Source organism: Carettochelys insculpta, chromosome 21, assembly GCF_033958435.1.
Source record: "Carettochelys insculpta isolate YL-2023 chromosome 21, ASM3395843v1, whole genome shotgun sequence".
NCBI lineage: Eukaryota > Metazoa > Chordata > Testudines > Carettochelyidae > Carettochelys > Carettochelys insculpta.
Window position 1 is genome coordinate 3,128,367 of NC_134157.1, and position 26,272 is coordinate 3,154,638.

At 47.0% G+C, this 26,272-nt stretch overlaps 1 protein-coding gene across 3 annotated transcripts in view; it reads left to right on the top strand.

Annotated features, from left to right (window-relative positions):
• The window catches only part of PNPLA7 (patatin like domain 7, lysophospholipase), a 255,620-nt gene that overhangs the window by 213,602 nt on the left and 15,746 nt on the right, over positions 1 to 26,272 (top strand). For all 3 annotated transcript variants that reach the window (XM_075015265.1, XM_075015266.1, XM_075015267.1), the window contains 6 exons: positions 5,035 to 5,151; positions 5,990 to 6,059; positions 13,229 to 13,345; positions 21,079 to 21,227; positions 22,607 to 22,759; positions 25,880 to 25,990. In XM_075015265.1, the coding sequence (XP_074871366.1) occupies positions 5,035 to 5,151; positions 5,990 to 6,059; positions 13,229 to 13,345; positions 21,079 to 21,227; positions 22,607 to 22,759; positions 25,880 to 25,990 (717 nt within the window). The remainder of the gene's footprint in view (positions 1 to 5,034; positions 5,152 to 5,989; positions 6,060 to 13,228; positions 13,346 to 21,078; positions 21,228 to 22,606; positions 22,760 to 25,879; positions 25,991 to 26,272) is intronic.

The window sequence follows — 26,272 nt, forward strand, 5'->3', positions numbered from 1 at the left end:
CCAGTTTGGTATCATCTGCAGACTTAATAAGGGTACTTTCTATGCCAATATCTAAATCGTTGATGAAGATATTGAACAGAACTGGTCCGAAAACAGACCCCTGTGGAACCCCACTTGTATACCTTTCCAGCAGGATTGAGAACCATTAAGAAGTACTCTCTGAGTATGGTTATCCAGCCAGCTTTGCACCCACCTTATAGTAGTCCCATCTAAGTTGTATTTGCCTAGTTTATCAATAAGAATGTCATGTCAGACCGTATCAAATGCTTTACTAAAATCTAGGTAAACCACATCCACTGCTTCTCCCTTATCCACAAGGCTCGTTATCCTATCGAAGAGAGCTATCAGATTGGTTTGACATGATTTGTTCTTTACAAATCCATGCTGGTTGTTCCCTATCACCTTACCACCTTCCAAGTGTTTGCAGATGATTTCTTTAATTACTTGTTCCCTTATCTTTCCTGACACAGAAGTTAAACTGACCAGTCTGTAGTTTCCTGTGTTGTTTTTATTCCCCTTTTTATAAATGGGCACTATATTTGCCTTTTTCCAGTCTTCTGGAATCTCTCCTGTCTCCCATGATTTTCCAAAGATAAGAGCTAAAGGCTCAGATACCTCCTCTATCAGTTCCTTGAGTATTCTGTATTCTGTGATGCATTTCATCAGGCCCTGGTGACTTGGAGACATCTAACTTTTCTAAGTGATTTTTAACTTGTTCTTTTTTTATTTTGTCTTCTAACCTACCCATTTCTCCTGGCATTCTCTATGTTAGGCCCTCCTTCAGACTTCTCGGTGAAGACCGAAACAAAGAAGTCATTAAGCATCTCTGCCATTTCCAAGTTTCCTGTTACTGTTTCTCTCTCCTCACTGAGCAGTAGGCCTACCCTATCTTTGGACTTCCTCTTGCTTCTAATGTATTGTTTCCCTTCATGCCCGTAGCTAGTTTGAGCTCATTTTGTGCATTTGCCTTTCTAATCTTGCCCCTGCATTCCTGCGGTGTTTGCCTCTATTCACTCTTTATAATTTGTCCTAGTTTCCATTTTTTGTATGATTCTTTTTTTATTTTGAGATCATACAAGATTTCCTGGTTAAGCCAAGGTGGTCTTTTGCCATATTTTCTATCTTTCCTACGCAGCAGAATCGCTTGCTTTTGGGCCCTTAATAATGTCCTTTTGAAAATCTGCCAACTCTCCTCCATTGTTTTTCCCCTCAGTCTTGCTTCCCATGGGACCTTACATAGCAGCTCTCTGAGTTTACCAAAATCCTCCTTCCTGAAATCCATTGTCTCTGTTTTGCTGTTCTCCCTTCCTTAAAATTGTGAACTCTATGATTTCATGATCGCTTTCTGCCAAGCTGCTTTCCGCTTTCAAATTCTCAGTCAGTTCCTCCCTATTTGTTATAATCAAATCTAGGACAGCTTCCCCCGGTAGCTTTTTCAACCTTCTGAAATAAAAAGCTGTCTCAATGCAGTCCAAGAACTTACTGGATAGTCTGTGTGTTGCTGTGTTAGTTTCCCAACATATGCCTGGGTAGTTGAAGTCCCCCTTCACCACCAAATCCTGGGGCAGAAGAATCCCAAGCATTGCTATAAGCTGAGGACCGACTGGCTCAGCAGTAGTACAACGGAAAGGGACCTAGGGGTTATGGTGGATGAAAGGCTGGATATAAGTAAACAGCATGCCCTTGTAGCCAAGAAGGCTAACAGCATATTAGGGTGCATTAGGAGGAGCATTTCGAGCAGATCTAATGAAGTAGTTATGCCCCTCTATTTGGCACTGGTGAGGCCACATCTTGAATATTATGTCCAGTTTTGGGGCCCCCAGTATAAAAAGGATGTGGATTTGCTGGACGAGGTTCAGTGGAGGGCAACAAAAATGAATAAGGGGCTGGAACACAAGACCTATGAGGATAGGCTGAGGGATTTGGGCTTGTTTAGTTTTCAGAAGAGAAGATTTAGGGGTGATTTAATAGCAGCCTTCAACTTCCTGAAGGGGAGCTCTAAAGAGGAGGGTGAGAAACTTTTCTCAGTGGTGTCAGATGGCAGAACAAGGAGCAATGGTCTGAAGTTGAAGAGGGAGAGGTGTAGGTTAGATATTAGGAGAAACTCCTTCCCCAGGAGTGTGGCGAAGCACTGGAATGTGTTGCCGAGAGAGGTGGTGGATTCTCCATCCCTCGAGGTTTTTAACTCCCAGCTTGACAAGGTCCTGTCTGGGATGACTTAGTTGGGGTTGATTCTGCGTGAAGCAGGGGCTGGACTAGATGACCTCCTGAGGTCCCTTCCAGCCCTGTGATTCTGTGATTTTGTTAGTTGTTTAAAAAAAACCTTATCCGCCTCTTCCACCTGTGTAGGTGGACTGTAGTACACTCCTAGCAGGACATCACCCTTGTTTTTTACCTGTTAGCCTAACATAGAGACTTAATTGACTCCAGAAGCTCATTCCTTTGTTATTGTTGTTTCTTATGAGGGAGGTGTCTTGGGCATTAAGTTTAAAGAAGGTTACATGCATCAAGCCTGTCTCTCCCCCAGACTCCTCACAAAACTCCCCTGTTAGCCACTCATGTTTGCTAGCACCTCTGGTTGCTTACAAGTTGGTTCTCTAAAGCCTGGTTGTCTTGAGTAGTCCTGCCCCCTAATTGGCTGTTGGTATAGGCTAAAAGGGTCAAAGCCTCATAGTTCTCAGCCTTGTGTAGGAGGCCACTGGGCTCAACATGAACATGGTCAGCACAGACGACATGGTAGGTTTCAGTCAAACAGCCGGCATGCTGCACACTCAGATTTACATGCTACAGACAACAAACTTCCCCTGACGGTCACTTAATTGCTGCTCCTTCACCTGGAGAAGTCCCTCACAGAACTTGCCTTGCAGCACAGGAAAGCGGTGCCTGGAAGCTGAGTGAGGATTGCATCGTAGCATAGGAGGGTGTGATGCACGCAGGTTGTGGGCCACGTGTGGCATTTTCATTGTGGGAATAGAGCTCTCCTTAGGAAGTAGAGAATAATTAGTTATTACATGCTGCACTTCGCAAATCACTTCACATCCTACACTGTTTTATCTTGTTCATATGCCAAATCTTCATGTGTAACAACACAGCCCAGTGCAAAATAATGTAAACAAACACAAACGGTAAGAAGAGAGTGAAGGCGTTGCCAAAGGCACAGGCACGAATACCAGACAAGGGTATGAAAGGAGAACTCGTTCAGCTCGCAGGAGGGGGAAAACTCCCCAGGAGGAGGCCTGGTGAGGGATAGCACATGCAGCTGAGAGGTGGCAGAACGTGGTAGCTAGACTTGGGTTCTGTTATGTCAGCTTCAGATTGAACCAGGGCCCTAGGGATGTCCATCGGACTGTCCAGGGTGGCAACCCCAGGCTCCAATGTTGATCTTCGCCTTTGGGGCCTGGCCTGGGGCAACAACGGGAATGAACCCCCTGCACTCATCACAGCAGTGAGAGCCCCGGGAAGCTTCGCTCCTTCATCATCTCTCACCAGCAAGACAAGGCGGCAGAAATGTAGCAATTTAAAGGGAACAAAATATTTCTTCAGTGATGAGCTTCCGTGGGACAGACCCACTTCTTCAGATCAGTCTCTCACCAGGTCTCTGCTTTACCAGTGCCCCTCCCTCTGCTCGGCCTGTGCCCAGGGTCCCACTTCACTCACTTCCCCTCTCCCCCCGTCCCCCATTGCTCACCACATTCCACATGCTGTTACTTGTGGCATGTCTGGCTTCCACCGTACAACTTCTGACCTGCAGCTTCCCACTGTCGCTCAGCCCTGATTCGCTATGGGCACAGATGGTTTGTGCTGCCCCTGCTCCTGGCTGCTCCAGCTCCCCAGCTCGGCTGCTTCTCACTCACAGGTGTTGCCTCCATCTCCAGCCCATCTCTGGCTCCAGCCCCACTCTGCCTTCTGGGCAGCTTCTCTGGTCCCGCTGGTGCTGGTGACTGCTGCTCTGCCTCCTACTCAACCCAGGCTGCTACTGCTGTCCCCTTAGGTATGCTCTTTTCTGGCTCAGGCAGCTCTACCTTATACAGAGGATGAGCGTTGAGGGCCTGACCCTTTCATTGACCTGTCCACCCTGTCAACCAGGGTGACCTGGAGCATTGGCCAATCCCTAGTGGCCCTGGGCACTCTCAGCTCAAGATCCTTTCTCTTTAACCCTTCTCCTTAATGTTGGCACTGGGAGTGGGCCAAAAAAGCCCCACCTCTTCGTTTTGACGTGCTTGTTTTTAAGGAAAAGATTAAAGAATGTTCTAACTGATTTAGGAATAAAAATTATTTACATTTCTATAGGTGGAGGCTCTGGGAGCTATTTAAAATACGAATGAATTAGGCATGACCTCACTTTTGGAGCACAAATTATATGGATTTCAGAAGTTTTACACTGAGACACAAAGACATTATAGACTTGTCCAAAGATGGCCTAATGAACCAGTGGCATAACCAAGAGTACAGCCAGAAACCCTCCCAGCTGGTCCCCTGGCCTAGCCATGTACACCATGTCCACTTGCACCTCAGTGATGACAATCTACCTTTATATTGTCATTTCTATCAAAGATGGATCATATACAATATTGTAAAACTTAATCATTTTAGCATTAAGCTTAGACAAAGAAGATGGGAAGGTCTGAGGTCCCCTTGTCTTTCCACACTACCTAGAAATACACTGTGAGGGAAATGACTACTTAACACTGATAACAGCGGTCGCATTTTTCTGCTCAGGAGACTTTGCTGCTTTAGTGTGGACTTTTGCTGGGTCAGTATTAATTAAGTAATGCAGATGCATATTTTTCTGTATCTTTAATAGAAGCTAAATACAGAGTTTGAAGTTATTTTAATATATGACTTGCAACAGAACAGATGCTGTTTGTGACCCTTGTGTTGTGCTTTTGGCTTTTCCAATGGCTGTTCACCAGAGTAGCTCACTCAACTTTGCTTTGAAAGTTGGAACAGCATCTCACTCCAAATGCAGATGACTCATGTTCCAGTGGGTTTCCACCAGATAGCTCACATGTGAAATATTTTTCCTCTCTTTAGGATATGAATTCAGTGTTTAAGACTGTGCTGGACCTGACGTATCCAATAACCTCCATGTTCTCTGGAGCATCGTTTAACAATGGCATCAGCAACATCTTCAAGGACAAACAGATTGAGGTAGGTTGCAAGTTCTTGTCTGAAAGGATTGTTTCAAAGCACCCCCGAAGTTTCCATTGCCAGTTTGTCTGTCCTTTAAAAACTCACTTTTACCACTGGGCATCCACATTTTCTCATTTGTAAATGTGTAAGACAGTCTTTGATGTCAAGTGCTGATGCTCTAGAGCAGTGATGTCCAAAGGAAGACACCCAATCACCACATGCCTCCCCCTGCAGCCAGGCACCCTACTCCTCATCCCCTGCAGCCAGGCACCCTACTCTGTTGCCCCCAGTGATTGGAGCTGAGCTACTGCAGCTGCCCAGCCCCAAGAGCAGCATGGCATGGTGCCTGAGCCAGCTGGACAGCATCTGAGGAACCGTCGCACCACCGTGTGGCCCCTGAGTCCCCGAGCTGCCGCCACCTTGTCGCTGTGCCACCCACCGCCCAAGCCGCCGCACTGGCCCGCAGAACTGCATTTGCCACAATACAATTTCCCAAATGGGAAGAGTATTGGACACTGTGGCTCGAGAGTAGCAAATAAGGGCTTTAAAAGCACGCGTTGTTGATTTGCTGTACCCTATATTGTACACCGAAAATCTCAAACACCCCCTTATGTGCTGCTTTTCCAGGAAATATGTGATGACTGTTAGGAAAAGAGAACATGGCTTTGCGTCCAGTTGGTTACTCACTGTATTTGCTTCAGAGACAAATTTTTAGCTACCCACGCAGGGCTGGCATTTTCATTTCTGGTTGCGTCTGTCAAGAAAGTGTGTGTCTTTGGTTTCTCCATCAGAATTGCTTGTCGGTTTATGTCCAATATAACCATCAACTGTAAAACTGACACTTCCTGTATTGCAGGATCTGTGGATTCCTTACTTCACCATCACCACTGACATTACTGCGTCAGCTATGAGGGTCCACACAGATGGTAAGTATGTCCAGAGATATATCAGAGAGGTAACCGTGTTAGTCTTTAGTTTCAGGAACAACAAGAAGTCTTGTGGCACCTTATAGACTAACAGATATTTTGGAGCTTATGCATAAGCTCCAAAATATCTGTTAGTCTATAAGGTACCACAAGACTTCTTGTTGTTCTCTGTGTCCAGAGAATCCTCTGTAGGAGGGTGATCTCTGAGCTTGTCGTGATGTCTGAACACCAGCCTTTTGGCATAGTTTCATTCTTTCCATCCTTTACTTTTCCTTCCTCCGCTGTGTTAGCTGCTGAACACCAGGATCCGCAGTTGGACACAGATAACAAGGAGCTGTAATACCAGGGGGAATTAAAATTGGTGTGATGCTTCACAGCCTGGAGTGTAAATTAGTTCAAGAACACCAGTGAGTTCACAGAAACATTCATGGGATACAAGAGCTCTCCCATAAATCAGAATTAATTGGAAAAATCATGCATTAAAATAAAAGTCCTCATGAATCTAGCTGTTCCATCCAGCATGATGTAAGTGTCCTTTATAGCATTATAAGCCTCTCCATAAACCACTCCACTGATTCCATGGGGTCAGGGTTTATTTACAATAAGCCCCTGTATTGCTTTTGCACTACATAGATATCTTTAAGTGTAACATTGCCAGAGTAGTGTAAAAAAACAAATCTTTGCGTAAATGAGAAACCAGGCCCATTGGTGGTTTGACTCTTTTTGCTTAAGTATCTGAGACTCCAGATTATAGTCCTGTTCTGTAGTTTTCTCAGAACCAAATAAAAATTTGGTTCCCCGCTTCTTTGAAACAGGGTGGTTGGAGAACTTTCCCCTTAACAGGGAAGTGACAACCTTGCAAGACAGCTAAACCAAGCCAGTGTGTTCTAAGACAATAGATTAGAATTTAGCCTCTGCTCACAACACAGTGTTCATTTTCTGTAATGGCCACGTGATTTTCTCTTTTAGAGAAAATAGTGACAAGCCTTGCGCTTGCCTGGCCATTGCATCAGGTGGCTTTGATCACTTTGGTTTTTTTTTTGTTGTTGTTGTTTGTTTTTTTCTCTCAATAAAACATACCCATCTGCTTCCCATGCTTGCCTCCTTAACACAAGGATAAAGGTAACAGGAAGCCAGAAGCTTTCCATTTTAGTTCTCTCCATCAACATTCCCTTGCAGTCTCCTCTTCTAGGGCATGCTAACTGAGTGCCAGAAATCGCTAAGGATGTGTTTCCTGTTCACTAAGTAGTAATGTTACCTCTTCATGTTCATGGTAACTGATCTTATCGTTAAATTTTGTTCAGCACCAGCAGCTTTATCCTGGTGGAATGGTTTATCGAGGGACCTTTCATGCAACAAAGAAGCCTATTTCAGAAATACCAGTTATGCAAACTCATTGTACAATCGATATCGTTAGGGATGGCTCCTGCTGGCATGTCTTTCTGCTTTCCTCCTCCCCCAGCAGGGTGGTGTTTTGTTAATTCATCTGCATCCTGCATGACATTTGAGAACATAGATTTCTTTTTCCAGGAAAGTGTCTTAAAATAATAACAGACTAGTAAAGCATAGAGGAAACCTGAAGAACTGGTTGGACTAGTCTTTGGAATTCAGTGCCTGTGTCAAAAAATAGGGAGCCTCCCAACACCAAACACAATCATCTTTATCATTATTCAGTCTTCTGTATTTTATTGATGAGATCCCAAGCGCTGAATATTTTCCCGTCTAGGGATCCCAAATAAACCTATAACCAAAACAAAAACGCAGTCCTAGCATAGCTATCTCTCCGTTACTATACAAACCTATAACCAAAGATCAATGCTGGTAGGATGTTTGCAGTTCACTTTTGATTAACAAAAGTGACACTGTTCCAAATCCAAATGAAAAAATTCTAGATGCGTAATTCACTATGCACACTTTGGCTAGCAAGACTTGAAATCTGAAATGCCAAGGGCTAACTATTGATTGCTGAGCTTGTGAAGGGAACATTGCAACTCCAGATTAATATAATGAAACTTTACCCCTTGGTGTGAGAGTGACATTTGTACTTGACTTATTTGAAGATGCCTTTGCAGCAAACCTGAGGAAGGAAGAAACGGAAAGGGTGAGAATATAACTAAACAGAAGCTTTAAAGCAGTACATTTTGTAGGAAGCAGATCCAGTCAACTCCTGGCTGATTAAATCTCTCTACTTCTAATCAGTCATAATTGCCTTCATTGCAGTACATTAATAACAAAAATAATTGAGAGCATTCAAGGTGTGTCTACAGTAGAGTGTGCCCACATCCTGGCTCACCCACAAGCAGGCACATGTCAGCTAGGCTTCCACACAAGTGTCACATGCCCCATGTCCATGGTGGCATTGCAGCCATGCATGTTTAGTAAGAGGAGAGGAGTAGGTTGGATATTAACAAAAACTACTTCACCATGAGGACAGTGAAGCACTGGAATGCACTGCCTAGAGAGGTGGTGGAATCTCCATCCCTAGAGGTTTTTAAGTCCCAGCTTGACAAAGTCCTGGCTGGAAGGACTTAGTTGGGATTGATCCTGCTTAAAGCAGGGGGTTGGACTCGCTGACGTCTTGAGGTCCATTCCAGCCCTACGGTGCGATGGTACTAGGATTCTGGGGGTGTATCTCAGCATCCTTAGCATCTGACCAGCAGGAGCTGCTCTAGGAATTGGTTTGTGATGTATTGTGGCAGAACTTGTCTGCTCTTCCTGGCTCCTCCTGAAGAGATGGTTTTAGCCTGCCTGAGGCACTTCCATCTCTGCACGTTACTCACACACCTGTCTGTTCCATCTGAAGTGAGGCGTAGATTCACTGGATGAGCTGCTCCACCTGATAGAGGAACCAGCCGTTCAGCAGCGCTCTATGGCATTTGGGAAGCCTTTTCTGAAATGCAGAAGGTGGCTGGATTTAGAGGGTCATTCACAGTAGACTGGGCAGATGCACACCTGATAAATGCTGCAATTATGAGGATTCAAGTTTTAAATGACAAGACAAACTTTCACAGAGCTGTGCAAGAAACTTGCTTTGTTCTTCCTGTGTCAGACCTCTTGTTTGAGTTCAACCATATGAGCTCAGAAGTGGGTTGCAGTTGCCTTCTGAAGGCTGGCTGGGAGGCTGGGTCTATCTGAGGTGGAAGTTCCTGTCAAGGCAGTGAAAGAGCATTGTTTGGTTATGGCTAAACAGGAGTGAGTCCCCAGGCTTTATGTTCTGCCTTAACACTAGGCTACAGTTTGATTCCTTTGGAATCTTTTATAACAGCTAATTTTGGCAGCTCACAGGCATGCTGTGGTACGAATTAAATGTGCATTTTATTAGTCAGGTTTTCAGAATTTGGGCTCGGCTGAGAGAGGCTGAGGTGAAATTCTAGCCAGGGCAGTGTTTCCGGTTTTCAGTGTAACGTTGTTTCAGGCCAGAAGATACAAATCTTGTGGTGGTTCCAGAATGGAAAAGGGAAGCTGTTGCCCAGACCTGTCCCTGTTGGATGGAATCCCACCGAAGGAGAGACTTGGGTATCTGCTGACTGACCAGCAGAGCAGCAAGTTGAGAGGATCAGTAAATTCTGGACAGTCGGAGTGAGTTTGCCCTGGCCGCGTGTCTGACAGACGAGAGTTCCTGCTGCCCAAAACATTTCCCAGCATCAGCTGCAGGGAGTGAAGGAAAATTGAAGCGAACAACAACAGGATGCTAAATGTGGGAAGCTGAGGGGTGCTAGCAGCAGAGTGGAATCTTCTACTTTCCCCAGTCCTGTCCCATCCCATCCCATCCCAGGCAGCTTCCTGTGAACAGCCAGAAAAATACAAGCGCTGAGGTCCAAAAGGGACTTTGCCACTTGGTAGAATCCAAAGGATTTATAATCCGTGCGGTTTGGGAAAGTGCTTTGCTAGTCAAGGTGTAAATCTAGATCGTTACAGTGAAGTGAAGTGACAGTGATAAACGAGCGGCATTTACAAAGATTTGCACTCTTATTTGCAAGACCTGTGCACTTTTGTTTTGTGAGGCATAGTGGAAAGGTGGTTTGAAAGAGTCACTACTTGTATGTTTAAATTAAATTTTCCCTGCGTTGCATTCAGGCTGGATCACACGTATGATTGCCTCTAGTCTATATTGTGTCATGGAAGAGGGTGGGCTCTGTGCTCAGGATGGCAAGCAGAAGGCCTAGCAGCTCGTAACAGGGCATTTCTTACCAAACCTGCCATGTGCACCCGGGGCCTTGTAGTACAGCTGCTTCTGGTGCTTGATGCACTTCCAGTGCGGCTCACCTACCTGCTGGGTGCCCACCTCCACCAGCCTCTTCAAAATGGTCTAATACAGAGGGCTTTGTCTGGAGCTCCCACTAGAACAATGGTCCCTGGTGTGTCTGTACCAGAGGTTAACTAGGACCCTGGTGCGCTCCTCCAGCCAGCGAGCAGTATGCTGAGTGGTGGACCACCTTGATGCTGTTTGGAAGAGCTGGACTGAGGTGTTCAGAGATTGGAGCAGGCTGCATAGAAAGTGAAGGGTTAAGCACCAGTCAGGGGTGCATGAATTGACAGTTAACGTTGGTGTATAGGGAATGAGTGGCAAGTGAGTTAGAAGCTAGGGGCACAAGGAATTGTGGGAATAGCAGAGAGCTATCTAGACACTAGCCCAGATACCTGCACCTTTGCTACTTCCATAATGCAAAATGCGAGGGGAGGGGGCAAGTCACAGTTCAATACACATGCTCACCTTGCTTGCGGTCTATGAGCCGCAAAGGACTTGGAGCCTGTGTGATAGAGTGTAATGTGTGTGAAACTAGCAGTACAGATATACTCCAATGACCCCAGGCTACTCATTATATTGTTCACAAGTGGGCGTTTAGTGCTTGTAATAAGGAGTAGGAAGTCAAGAATCTTGGGATTTAATCATGGCTCTGTCAGTGTCTCACATTAGAACCTTGATCAAGTCACTTTAACAATTTTGGATCCCAATTTCCCTCACTGCTAAATGCTCCGGCATCTGCCTGGGCACCGTTAGGCAGGTTGTACAGCTGAAATAGCATTTGTCAAAGCTTTGTGGTCTTAGGGAGACAGGTACAGAACCTGTCATTGTAACAAGCAAGCAGGGAAGCTTTGGATTTGCAGAGAAAGAAATCCCAGGGAAGGGTCAGAGAAGTTCTGCTCATGCTGATTGATTGCTTGCTCCCACCCTCCATGTCTGTTCACCTCAGCCTCTCTTCATGAGCTCTCCATGAAACCCTCTCTTGTGCCCTGACCCCCTTATCTCCCCTCCCTTCAGCGTGCCCTCTCTCTTTGTTCATCTCCCAAATCAGGTCCCTCTCAGCAAAACCCATCCCAAACAAACACAGATTAAAAGTCTTCTCGCATGCCCTTTGCCTATCCTGTTTCCTTGCTATTCTCTTTGAGGCAAGGAATCATAGAATCAGTGAATCCCAGGACTGGAAGGGACCTCAGGAGGTCATTGAGTCGAGCCCCCTGCCCAAAGCAGGCTCAACCCCAACTAAATCATCCCAGCCAGGAGTTTGTCAAGCTGGGACTTAAAAACCTCCAGGGATGGAGTTTCCATCACCTTGCTAGGTAGCGCATTCCCGTACTTCACCACAGCACCTATGACTCAGTGAATGAAATGCCTAGCACAACAGGGCCCCATTTTCAGTTGTCCCCACGCACTAGCAGGATGCAATAGACAATAGCTATTACTCTTTAGAGCCAAATATTGGCATCTGCGGATGAGAACCATATAGGGGACTGTACCACAGGAATCCATGGCCAACTGGGCCTCTGCAAGCTCTGTCATCTACTGGATATTCTTCTTTCAATGGTGCGATAAGGTCTCTTGTATTCACAATAAATCTGTTCAGTCACCTAATTAATGAATTCAAACAAAGGTTCAGAGATTATTTTAGTGCCTCCTTCTCTATCACATTACAGCTCCCTGAGTGCCACCTCTCCATGAAAATTTAAAGCAGTCATCACAACCTACAGCACATTTCCCTTGTGCATTTCTGGTATGACCACAGCCTCACAGGCTGCTCCAATGTTGGTCTTGTGCTCTGATGGAATAGACCAAATGACTTCATTTCGGGCTTCGTTAATCCTTGCTTGTTGAGTGTTGTTTTGGAATGCCTCTGCCCAGGAATCTTTGGGTTACCTTTGATTTGGACCACCAAAGTTTTGGGACATAGTCCTGGCTGGGATAATTTAGTTGGGGTTGATCCTTCTTTAGGCAGGGGGCTGGACTAGATGACCTCCTGAGGTCCTCCCAGCACCAAGATTCTAGGATTCTATGACTTCTCAGTTTTGACCGATCTCTGATGCTCTCGGAATAGCACTGAAATGAAAAAGCAGGCTACATCTGCTGTGAAGCACCCAGATCTGGGCAGGAGATGGGGTTATGAAGCTCAAGCATCTGCATTAAATGAAGTCTGTCAAGCTCTTCCATGGCTCTTACTGAGCCACGTTTAGCCATTTTGTGAGAAATTGGTGGTGCAGGTGTAACTCCTCCTCTGATTAGGTCGCTGAAGTTGCTGAGTTGTAGGCTCTAGAGTCAATGGATCCTCAATGGCACTATGTTATCAGAGGCCAGGTTTGCATCCTGACCAGCTGTAACCTGCGGAAAGACTCTCAGACATGAGGCGGCAGGGGTGTGGAGTGAGTCTTGCAACTTTAGCAACAAGGGTGCAGAGGCGGAATCCCACATCTTTACAGTGATATGTCTTGTGTCCAGCTGCATCTGAACTCTGGTAAAACTTGGGGGAAGAGAGAAGTCAGACACGTTTCCCATGTGTTCAGCTCCTTGTAAAGGTAACCATTCTGCCAGATGTGGCGTCTCCTGAGTGTTAATGTCCTTCAGCAGCAGCTAAGGCTAGTGATTCCTCCCTGTCATATGTCCACAGAAGAAGCCTTGTTCTTTCATGCTTGGTGGTGGAGTCTGTAACACACCAAAGTGCCTAAGATTATGTTTAAAGTTAAGCATCTTCTTAAGAGCGTTGCTGAACTGGGGACTGAGTAACTCCTTTGCTAAGCTGCATTATGATTTGAGAATCGTTGGGTGCTTTAATAGTGTTCTGTAATCTGACTCTCAGGATATTGTCAGTTACAAAATCACATGTGACTGCAAAAGCTACTGCTGCCCTTCCTGCCAGACTGGGTTAGTACGGACATCTTCTCTCTCGTTGTTGTAGGTTCCCTTTGGCGGTATGTCCGTGCCAGCATGTCTCTGTCTGGGTACATGCCCCCTCTCTGCGATCCAAAGGATGGTCATCTCTTGATGGATGGAGGTTATATCAACAATCTCCCAGGTATGTTCATAGAGACTTGTTTGCAGTTCACCGAGATGAACGGTAAAACTCCATCTGAACAGTCATGTATCTGTGTGATTACCTTCCTGAATAAGTCCATTCTGATCTCATGGTAGCCAGCAGAGCTGTGTCGTCATCTGGTTATGGGCCTTTGCTTTGTTGTACAGGCTTTTCCAGGACAGCCTCTTGGGATAGAGTGTTTTTCGTTAAAAGCTTGTGTAAAAAATGTAACAATAAGGATCCTGTGGCACCTTAAAGACTAATACACTGATTTGGGCATAAGTTTTGTGGGCTGGAGACCAGTAGAGCACTCTCCCCTACTCTCTGCTCAAGTAACACCATTGTAGGATCTAACCACATCAGCCACATTATCAGGGGTGCATTCACCTGCACATGGACTAATGTGATAGATGTCACTGTGTGCCAGCAATGTCCCTCTGCCATGTACATTGGCAAAACTGGACAGTCTCTGTGCAAAAGAATACATGGACACAAATCAGACATCAAGAATTGTAACATTCAAACCCCAGTAGGAGAGCCCTTCAATCTTCCTGGCCACTCAGTGACAGACTTGAAAGATGCCGTAGTTGAGCTCAAAATAGATGGCAGCGTGAAACTACAGAGCTGGAATTCATATGCAAACTAGCCACTATCAAACTGGGTTTGAATAGAGATTGAACATGGCTCACTTTTGGTATTCATCCCTGGGCCTATGCATGATGACGTAACACACCCATATTTGCATGTGTAGATGTCCCTGCCAAACTGAAGTTTCCACTTGATGCATCTGATGAAGTGGGTGCCAGCCCAGAAATGTGTATGCCCAAATCAATTTGTTAGGCTTTCAGATGCCACTGGATGCCTCATTGTTTTTACTGAAACAGACTAACATGGCTACTCCTACAAAAATATAATATCACGGCCTGAGTGAGGGTGTCCAGCTGCAACTTGAGGGTCGGGGGGCAGCTGGGAGGGGCCCGGCTGGATGTTTCCAGTGAGAGAGCAATGGCAAGGGTCCCATCGCTGGAGACCTCATCATCGCTGTGGGGTTCGGGTTCTGGGCCCATTGGGCGGGGGATGCTGACGGCCGAGGGTCCTAGCACCTCCTTGGGTTCAGGCTTCAGTCCAGCCCACCTGTGTCCAGCACATGAGTGGGTAGTGCTGCCTCCTTGGGCCCAAGGAGGCAGTTGAGCACCTCAAAGTGCAGACAGAGGGAGGCCGCAGCCCCCAAGCAGCTGGCCACATCCCAGGCCCAGCCGTAGGCCTGCCACAGTTCTTTAACTTTGCTCCGCACTTGGTCAGCTGTGCGAGGGGGGTGGCCCCAGGAGCTCAGGCTAGTTGACAGCTGGGAGAAGGCTGCAGCATTCTGGTGCCAGACACGGGTGTGGAGCAGGAGCTCCTCAACCCACCTCCAGAGTCTGGTCTTTAGTCTCGGCCTAATTCCAGGGGGGGAGGGGCTTCTTCTTAGTCCCCTGGCTGGCCTCCTGGGAGCCTTCACTCAGCTGTGAGGGGGACCTCTGGCCCACGTGGGACTCCTGGCCTTTGGCCATGCTGCTGGTGGGGTGCTTTGCTGAGCTGTGGCATCACCGGGCGAGAGTGCTGCTGGAGGCTTGTGGGGTTCCTGCAGCCAGCACACCTTCAGCTTCCTGCCACAGGGCTTTGGGTCCCTGCCTCTTTAAACGCAGCCATACTCAGAGACCATAGAGCCCTGCATGTGCTGGCAGGGGCATCTCTGCTCCAGCTGGCTGGCACCATGGAGGACTGCTCTTTCGAAAAAGCAGCCCACGGAGCATCTACACACGTTTTCTTTCCACACTGAATTTTGAAAGAAGGCGCTTTTCCTGAAACGGGGATGGAAGGGCGATTTCGAAAGGAGGCCCGCATCCTTTCAAAATTCCTTGTGAAAAAACGCATTTTGGGTGTAGAGGCGCCATGGGATATTTGAAAATGTGTCTTATTTTGAAAGACTGTGCTAGCATAGATGCAGCTGATGTGATTTAGTTGTATTGTCAAATGCTTATGGAAGAGAGAGAGTTTCTGTCACAATATCCAATGCTTTGAAAATGTGCTGCCATGCTGCATTTCTTGAGCTGTGTGCAGATGAACAGAGAGCATCTGGAGTAAACAGCCTGGAAGCTGAGCAGCCCAGTTGGAAGGACAGAGGTGGCTGAAGGGAAAGGTGTTAAAAATTCAAACCCATATTCAAATTTTGCAAAAGCCCCTTATCACCCAAAAGGGCAAAACTATAAATGTTCCCACAATGTTGAAAATTGTATCTGACTTTTGCATCCTGGGTGTATCTCTACAGATCTTCGAGTGGTGTCCCCGTAGGCACTCCACTGTAGGTGCTGGGCTCGTCCCGGTGCCGCAGGTTGGAGACTCTTCATAGCTGTATCTAGCCGGTCTGCACATGTGCTGCTGCGTCTCTCTGTTCACGCTCTTTTAGTCACGTGCATGGGCTGGCTTGAGCCAGTCCCTCTCAAACGTCCCAGGCTGCAGATGGAGCTAACTGCCTCTCCTCAACTTGATGTCATGAGATTGTTTATTCTCCTTCAAAGTTATTCAGAGTTCTTTCTCTTGTTAATTTTTGGTTTATTCGTCATTCCTTAAAAAACAAGCAAACAAGAAAAAACATAAAAAAGTTGTCGTCGTTCCAGTTGGACTTAGAACTAAGTTTCAGTTGATCCTTATTACTGGTTGCGTAAGCCGGTTAATGAACTGCTTCTCTGAAGTCCTTCTACCATGCTGGGCTCTCCAGGCTTCAGAAAGTGTGGACAATGCCACAAAGCAGTGCCTGCCCCACACGGTCACTTCATGTGCATAAGGTGCTTGGAAGAGGGTCACATCCCTCAAAAATGCCAGCACTGCATTAAACTAACTGTCAGAGCTCAGCACAACCGTGAGCTGAACCTGATTCCCAGTCCACCAGCCCTGATGGCACTGGCCCTGCCATCAGCACTGCTGGTTCAGTCTTCCCTGTGCTGACCTGCGGCATCGACGTCAGCACCAGAGGTTCCTCGTGACTTGGCACCAAGGAAGGCATCAGCGAAGGCATGGCACTGCAGTCCTTCCCCTTGTGCGCTGTCGTCAACTTTCTCACCAACCTTCTCTCCATCTCCGAGAGGCTCAGCACCAAGATTGTCTCCTATAAGATCAGGACTCCTGGAGAGATGTAGCCCATGTTACTATGAGCTGCGCAGACCACCTTACCCCTTTCTATTGGTGGCTCACTGAGACGGGGGCACTGACATCTATCATCCTTGCCATCTCCATCTTCTAGGATCTCCTGAAAATCATTCTGCTCATACCGCAGGGATCCCATATGGGACAGGGAGAGAAGCTTTCATGGGTCACCATGCTCCCATTACTCCAGTAGCTGTTACCATCACTGATACTACTCTCCCAGCTGATATTCCCCCAGCCAGGAATCTTTTGACGGGTCTCGATCCCAACATCATTCTATACCAGACCATGTTTCTCCTCGGCTGTTACATGCCTCAGCTCCGTCTCCGCCATGACAGTCCTCGTCACCTGAGAGGCTGTAGGCAGAGATGATGCTAGCGTTGCATGCAGAAGAACAAGAGCTAGTAACGTCCCCCCTGGCTCAGTCATACTCTTCCCCAGATGAAGCTATCATCCCAGAAGATGTTATGTCCAGGGATGACATAACACAATTTAATGAGCTATTTAAGAGAGTGGCTGTTGGCCACGAAGTTCCTCTTGCCGAGATTCCAGAAAAGCTGTGCAGACTGCTTAGGAACTTACAACCGGCTCAATCTTCCAAGGTAGCCATACATATGGAAGAGGACATCTTGGAGGCATCTGATGAAATATGGGAAATTCATGCCTCCATTCACCCTACAAATAAGAAACTGAACAAGAAATACTTTGTCCCCCCCAAGAGGATTGAGTTCTTATTTATGCACTTACAACCAAACTCTCTGGTGGTTGACGCTGCACTCCATAGGTCACATACCGCTCAGGTCTGGGACCATCAGCAGACAAGGAAACCAAGAGACTTGACATCCTGGGCAGGAAACTATACTCCTCAGCCACGTTATTACTTCACATAGCTAATTACAGCCCTGCTCTCGAATCACAATTTCGATAACTACTCGAAATTAATGCCTCTATTAGAGTATCTGCTGGAAGAAAAAGAGCTATCCTTAAATCTGTGGTCAAGGAAAGCTATACCACCACTAGAACAGCGGTCCAACTCACCCTAGATGTAGGCAATACAGTGGTGAGACCCACAGCCACGGCAGTTGTCATGTGCCGTACATCTTACTTACAAGCTGCAGCAATACCTAAGGAGCTGCAGGAAAAGTTGAAGACCTGCCCTTTGATAAAAATAAATGATCATTCCGTTAAGGACTCCCATATGACGCTTCAGACTCTGGGAATCTGTACCTCTCCTTATCGGAGGCCATGCTATCACCTCTACCAGAGGTGTTATGAATCCAGCTTCTGTGAATCTCAGCCCTTTCAATCATCCAGGCCTTACAGTCAGCTTCGTTCCCAGCAGAGGCTGTAAAGGTGTAGAAACCAAGGCGGATATAGCCAAGCCTCCCAGTCAGCCAGACAGCAGGTTTGACTTGTGGGTCGAAAGCAGCAAAGTCGCCACTGTCACCTCACAGACTCCCAAAGTATGTCATCACAGACCCTTTTCACACCAATGGGCGTCCATCACCACTGACAGATGGGTACTGGTGTTCGTTTGCTCAGGCTATGCCATCCCACACGTCTCTGTCCCACCTCCTATGTTACCTGTCCTGGCCCTCTTCAGGGCCCCCTCTCATGAGAGCATGCTATGCAAGGAAGTAGATAACCTCCTCTCTAAAAAGGCCATGGAACAAGTTCCCCACGACTTCAGGGGCAAAGGGCTTTACTCCCACTACTTCCTCATGCAAAAGGGAAGCAGTGGTTGGAGGCCAATACTATACTTATGCCTGATGAACCAGTATGTGCACAAGCAGCATTTCAAGATGGTGACGCTGGCCTCAGTCATTCCAATCCTAGACATCAACGATTGGTTTGCTACTCTCGACCTCCAAGATACCTATTTTCATATGACTATTTATCCTGCTCACAAACAGTTCCTATGATTCACAGTGGGGAAAGAGCATTTTCAGTACAGGGTCCACCCCTTCAGACCTTCCACATCCCCCAGGGTGTACTCCAAAACCCTGGCGACAGTAGCAACTTACTTGCATCGCCAAGGAATTATACTGTTCCTCTCTGTTGATGACTGCCTCATTAAAAGCCCCTTCCTGTGGAGATGGCACTTATGGTCCATGCCACACAGTTGGCCTTTCACTCTCTAGGCCTTCTTTTCAAGGAGAAAAAGTCAACTCCAACCTCCTCAGAATCTAGAATTCATAGGGGCTCGACTCAATGCGACCATGGTGAGAGCATATTTGCCCCTTCACAGGTTCCAGACCATCCAGGACCTTGTGGAGATACTCACAAGCAGCCCCACTATATAAGTGGTCGTATGCCTCAGACTCATGGGATACATGGCGGCAACAACGTTCGTAGTACAGCACACCAGATTCCATTTTCATACACTACAACACGGGCTGGCTACAGTATTCAACAGTGCCCACCGCAGCCTTCACCGCCCGGTGGTCCCTCTGCATCATGTCGTCACATCCCTACTTTGGTGGTGGAGCGAGTAGAGCCTTCTTTCCGGGGTCCCATTTCACCGTCACAATCATCCCAGTTTATCACCACAGACACTTCCCTTTTAGGTTGGGGAGCCCACATGGACACTTCTGCGATTCAAGGGGGATGGTCCCCCCAAGAATGCCTACTGCACATCAACCTCCTAGAACTCAGAGCCGTTCTCCAGGCCTGTCAGCACTTCAGACGATACGTTTGGGGTGCAATGGTATAAATATTAACAGATAATGTGGTGAAAATGTCTTACCTACATCGCCCGGGAGGGGCCCTCTCACGTTCCCTCTGTGTGGAGGCAATCCAAATGTGGAATTGGTGCATTCGCAACAAGATTGCACTTGTGGCGTCTTACTTACCTGGAATCAGCAGTGTCTCTGCAGACTCTCTGAGCAGATGCTTTGCATTGGACCATGAGTGGGAACTCCATAGTGGGGTGGTTGGCTCCCAGTTCCAATGCTGGGGTACTCCCCTCATCGATCTCTTTGCCACCTGTTGCAACAAGAAACGTCACCTTTGTTGCTCCAGAGCAGGAGTGGGGCAGGGATCGTTAGGCGACGCGTTCATGAGGTTGTGGAAGAGACCTCTCGTGTATGCCTTTCCTCCTATGGTTCTCATACCCAGGGTACTTCAGAAAGCCAGAAAGGACAGGGCTACCCTGATAGTAGTGGCCCCAGTGTGGGCACAGCAACACTGGTTCCTGCTACTACAGAGGATGTTGCCATACCCTCCGTATCCTCTCCCCATCTTACCAGACCTGCTGGCACAGGAATGGGGACCCCTACAACATCCTCAGATACGCACATTACATCTTACGGCATGGTTCCTAGTTGGTTCAATGAGTCCGAGCACCTCCTGTTCCACAGCAGACAGGAACATCTTAGAACACAGCCGCAAGCAAACTACTAGAACTACTTATCTCTCTAAGTGGGGCAGGTTTGCTAGTTGGTGTTTGCTACAGCAAGTGGACCCAGGCATTGTCTCCCTTAATGCCATCTTGGATTATATTTTTCTCTTAAGAGACTGAGGGTTGGCACTGACCTCCTTAAGAGTGCACCTTGCAGCAATTACAGTGTTTAAGGGTCACATGGAGGGGTTCTCAGTGTTTGCTCACCTGATTACTGAGCGATTCCTTAAGGGACTCATAAACATGTACCCCCCATGTAGACCAACTCCTCCTTCATGGAGTCTTGATCTAGTTCTATGGGAGTTGATGAGACTGCCATTTGAACCTTTGGTGATTACCCCCTCAGTCTACTTACCATGAAGGTAACCTTTCTTCTTGCCATCGCATCCACCCATAGAATGTAACGGCCAGACCATTCTGTCCCCTCAGATAGTGGGAAATGCTTCCCCATCACTAATCTCTGGCCCATTTCTAAATCCATGCAACGTATTCCTCCTGACTCTCACTCCTCTTCTTGGACTGACATTCTCCCATGTTCTTGCCTATGCCAACTTTTCTGGCCAGTTGTTCATTTTGCTTTGACCTCTTCTGTGCCCTCTTGCATTTGTGTTGCTTCATCCATGTATCAAGGCATGTCACTATGCAGACACTGATCATGTGGGTACCAGGACTTAGGTCCAATCTTGCTGGACCACCAAAACTAAATATACAAACCCCAGACCTTACGGCCCTAGCCAGAGATGGTGCTGAGTCTTTGCGATTTGTGATGATACGGATGATCTGTCTCCTCTTTTGTGGCCGCTGGAATTTTTTCCTCTTCTTGATGGATATTTGCATTGGTTTCTGAAAGAAAGTTGTTAGGATAAAGGGGGATTATAAAGAGAGAGTTCTGCCCAGGCACCATATGTCACTATGAGGAGTATAGCATTAGTCGGAGTTAAGTCTTTCTCCCTGGGAAGCATTTATGAATGTCCATGCTGAAGGCTGTAGAAAAAGGAACGCTGTTGTATTCTCCCATGTTGTGCTTGTGTGGGGTCTGTCCTGATGCTTGGAAATACATGTCCCTGCTTTCAGTGGGCAGCTCCAAACAGGTAAAGTCTGTAGAAGAGAGGACTGATGGGTAATGATAACATGACTTTGTTCCCAATAGCGGATGTCGCAAGGTCCATGGGGGCAAAAGTGGTGATAGCAATCGATGTGGGCAGCCGGGATGAGACGGACCTCACCAACTATGGCGACACTCTGTCTGGCTGGTGGTTGCTGTGGAAGAGATGGAATCCCCTAGCTGAAAAAGTGAAGGTACAGTAAGCTTTGCGTTCAAATCATGGTGGTTTTCAGAAAACCGATAGGAACTGTCCCATTGCATATACAAGAAACAAGACTGGGAGCCCATTGTTCTGTCACCTGCTTCTCACATTACAAGGTGACATAAGAGACGTAGAAAGGCGGGGCAAAGTCCCAGCACGAAAGAAAATACATGGTTGGGAGAGAATTCAGTTGTCTGAATCCGAGGAGGAGCTAAGAGTGGGACTCACCCAGCAAAGCACCACAAATCTGTTCCCCTGAGGAGTCTGACTGCAGCTCACCATGCAAGAGCAAATGCTGCTGAGGCCTGTGTCCTGCCCCTCCCAGTGTTTGGGTGAAAGGTGGGGCCTGGAGGGGAGAGGGCTACAGAATTGAGATGATATTGTTTGCTGTTTATGTTACTGTGGCACCTAGGAACTCTGGAAATGGGCCAGGACCTCATTGTGCTAGGCACTGTACAAATAGCACAAAAATATGCGCCTCTTCTCCCAAACTGCTCCTGGAATGGTCTACGGCAAATGACCTGGTTTGGTCAGGAATAAAAGAGCCCCTCTCCCGTTGGAGTGAATTTGGCACAATTTTACTTTGTTGTTTAGCTGCAGTACTGTCTTGATGCAGTTAGGATTTGGCTGCTTTACAGATGAAAGTGAGTGGAGCTTTGTCCACTTTCACGGCATTTCTTGGCTGTGGCATATGGGGATTTTTGTCCTGAGCAGCAATAAACCCTTAGATGTTTGTTGTCATGGCAGGCTGCATGAGCCATAGTGTTCCTTCCTGTGTGAAGTCAGGTCAGCTTGGATTAATATGTCATCTCCTCCATTTTCCTTCAGGTTGCATAGGGTCCCGCTGTAATCCTTAGCTCTCCCTCTGTAGCAGCCCCCTCCTTGAACAGGCCTGGTCTGGGGCTTTGGCAGGGTTCTTTTTCAGACCTCAAAAGTATTACATGAGACTGTGCCAGAAGTATCTTTTGGGGGTGGTGCCGGGTGGGGTTGAACATGCTGCCTCCATAGCACTCTGTCCTAATGACGCAAAGCCAGCTCTGCCTAAAGCAGTCTCTCCTGTTAGAGAACCAGTGATTACCCCCACCCTGAGAGAGCTTCACGCCCCTCCTCTGTCAATCTCCTTCCAAATGCCAGTAATTCCTGGAATCAAAGACCAAGTTCTGCTGGGACTGCAGCAACATCTCCTTTGTTAGATGGAAGCCATCTCTGCGGTTGATTTGTGCGCCTGGGAGGTTGAGGGAGGTGGGAGGGGACAGCCTCCGTGGATGGCCTCTGTGGATGTGCCTGAGGCCATTGTCATTGTCAGTCCAGAGCTTACTGTGCTGAGGAAAGTCTTGGAATGCCTTTGCTGGGTGTCGGGCTGATTGACAGGTGCTGAACATGGCAGAGATCCAGACCCGGCTTGCCTATGTGTGCTGCGTGCGGCAGCTGGAGATGGTGAAGAACAGTGACTACTGCGAGTACATTCGGCCACCCATCGACAGATACGGCACCCTGGAATTTGGGAAGTTTGATGAAATCTGCGTAAGTAAACTTGGAGGACATGGAGCTGGGGGTGGGGGGGAACCTGGTGTAACTCTTCTGGGCAGCAGCTGCGTCCTGTGAACACTGCAGCAGTGCAAGCCTAGTGCCCAGGGCTAGTCCTAGGCTCTTTCCAGAGGACTCTGTTCTCCAGAATGAGATTTCTTACTACTTAGCTGGCCATAGGCCATGTACAAGTTAAAGCTGAGCAAAGAAGTCGCCTGAATGACCACATGGACAAACACACAGGGAGAGGCTTAGGATAAGAACTTGAACAGAATCACTTACATGGCTTGTGTAATGCCCACAAGCAGATTGAAATTCCCTCTCCTCATTTTGCCAGTAACTTTACTCTGGGGGTAGACGTGGACTGTTCTCTATTAATGTTTGATTTGTTCAGTCAGAATGGGCACTGTGCCAGTTCCCTGACTGGGTGAGAAATGGAGTAACTCATAAAGTCAGAGAGTTGGAATGAGCTGTCGGGCTGTGGATTGTTCAGGCGCAAGGAGCAGAACAGCAGAATGTCTGTGGCACAGTTAACATTCCAACACTTCTATTAATACATTATGACTCGTCTGCACTTCCTTTGCTCCTGAGAGAGTATCAAAACCAATGTCAGTGGAAGGGCGTCATTAAGGACGGGGTGGTAACAGGTTCACAGGTCTTTGGGGTTTAGTTCTGTCTGTTTAGGTGTAGTCTAAATCTGCTTGCAAAGTTTTGATACCGGATTTGCATCTGCCATTTTTTCAGCAAGTTTTTAAAGTCTGGACTAAGTTTCTTTCCTTTCTAGTGTCCTGTTGTTTAGCAGTTTATGCTCATTGTCACTGTGGTAGAGCTTTAATGTGCTGTTAGCTAACAAAATTAATGATTGGAGGTGATAAGGAGAATCCAGCCTCTCTAGCACCTCAGTGAATGAAACTGCTTGACACCCAGAGATCAACAAAAAATGACCCTTCACACCATTGTTCTCTCTCTGCAGAAGCTGACCAGTGAGGGCCAAGTGCATCATTTAAAGCCACAAAGTAACTTTAAGCTCTTTACAATGAGAAAAGCTTGGCAGTAGATAATTGGAGGTCATGCGTATATACCAAGCTGTCATCCTGCTTCACCTATTGTAGCATCTCTGTAAAGTAAACCATGGTGACTTGAGTGGGCTGTCATGGGCTATTGTGTCAAGGGTTTTTATTCATTTAGATTTATACAAAAATAAAAAGGGGATATCTGTCCAACGTTCTAGGCACCTCTGCCAAACAAATAACATTCAACAGTCACTGAGCATGTATAGTTCCCTGCTGATTCCCCTCAATAACTCACCTCCACAGCAGTCCCTGCACAGAGATTGTCCACTTGCTGCATGCCCTGGATCGCCATAATCCAAGCTCTTTGGGGGCATTCTGAGCAACACAGAGTGCAGGTCAGTGCTGACAGGCTAGAGAAGCAGTGATTCTGAACAAGAGCTGGGAGTTCTGGGAGATATACTGCCAAACATGAGGTCCCAGTGTGGTGCTGTGGCAAAAGAACTAGTGGGATTTTGGGATGCATGAACAGGTCAATCGCCAGTAGGAGTTGAGAGATTATTTTGTTTCTAAGTCTTGCACTGATGTGACTGCTGCTGGAATCCTGGGCCTACTACTGGTGATGACAGTGAGAGGGTTCAGAGAAGAGCCACATAGCTTAGCAAAAAGAAGACTAAGTGGGAGCTTGATTACAGACTACCTACTCAGGGAACAAAAATTTGTTAAGGAACACTTCAGCCTCATAGAGAGAGGTCTAATGTTCACCAGTGGCAGGAAGTGGAAGCTATACAAATTCAGAGAGAAAATAAGCTGTCATTTTTGTCAATTACTGCAACAATTAACATGGTGGATTCTCCATCCCTGACCATTTTCAAGTCAAGATTAGATGTTTTTTCTAAAATACCTGCTCTGGGAATGATGTGTGCTGTGCTATACCAGAGATCAAACCACATGCTCACAATGGTCCTTTCTAGCCTTGGACTCAATGAAAACATTGACAGAACGCTCTGAAGAGAGAGCAGTGTTCTCCTCTGGTCTGTGATCTCTCAGGTTTCATTCGCTTCCAAGTCCCTCTAAACAGGCCTTTCTTCCCTGTCAAGGTGTGTTCTGGATCTCAAATCACAAGAGTTGGTGTGCTGTCAGGGAGTTCCACTCCCCCATGGCCTTCGGTCCCATTCCAGACACGAGATCCAGAGTGTGACCTGCCATGTGGGAGAGACTGTGACACTATGAAACCTTGAGCTCCTCCTGACCCTTATTCTGCATGTCAGTGACAGAGCTGGGAATAGAACCCTGAACTCATAACTCACACGAAGGCTGCTCTAAACACTGGAATTCGTTTCTTCCTGAAGCCCTTGCTGCTGCTTTGTAGGCAAAAGAACATGCCTGGAGCTAGTCTGAATTGCTTTCATGCTGACAGCATGGGTGCCAAGTTGTCATTCTCAATGTAAATTGGAGTTCTAAAGGGCTGGAAAATGGGGCATATGGATTAGAAACCCCTCCCCCAGGCACTGTAGCAATAGTGAGGTTGCACGTATGACCTCAGACAGAACCTGGAATTTGCATGTAAGAGCAAGAGCCCTGCCTACTGTTTGACTTGCGTGTCTTCATGCTTCACATGTACAGGTCATTTGACAGCAGTGCCCATAGTAACTCCTGTGTCAGACTTGGCCCACCAGAGAGGAGTCCAATATTAATTAGCTCTGCTGTCCTCTTTTCTCATAAAGAGGTTTGTACACTAAGGTCATCGGGGAAAAAAATAAATCCTTTGTTCATTTTTCATTGGTGTCTCCTTACCTATTGAGCATTGTCTGATGCGTGCAGCCATCACCATAAAGGTAATTGTAACTAGCTGTGTGTTCTGTAACATTAGGGCCAAAGGTCATGTGAACTTCCTGATGTAAAGTAGCACCTGGCTTCAGTTACCAGCTGCCCAGTTCATAGGCTGAATGTTCAGAGTGACTAAGAGCTAAGGTTCTGCATTCTAAATCCCAGTCCCTGAGGGCAGCGCTGTGCTTAGCTCTGGCTTGTACAGCAGGTGACATGGGGAGCAGGGTGGTTGTTGACGATGAGGCTTTTGAATTTCAGGTTGTCTGTCTCTTTCCAGGAAGTGGGATACCAACATGGGAAGACGGTGTTTAACGTCTGGGGCAGGAGCGGCGTCCTTGACAAGATGTTAAAAGACAGGCAGGAGATCTGCAAATCCAAAACCTCAAGTGTAAGTGTTCAGCTCACAAATTCTCTTCCCAGTCTGTGGTGTCACCCAGCAACCAGGGCACACATGAGTGGAATTCTCTGGCTCAGGCATTGCTGTATAATGTATGTAAGGGCTGTCCAAGGGGCTGTCTCATGGACCTTTACGGAGAACATACACACATTCATTAAAAATGCATTGCAGTAAATATATTATTGTCAGACTTTTTCAGCACCCTGAGTTCTTTTTCTCATCTTCACACAATATTCAGTATCTAGGAGTCCCCCTGCTTGCTGATAATGGTTT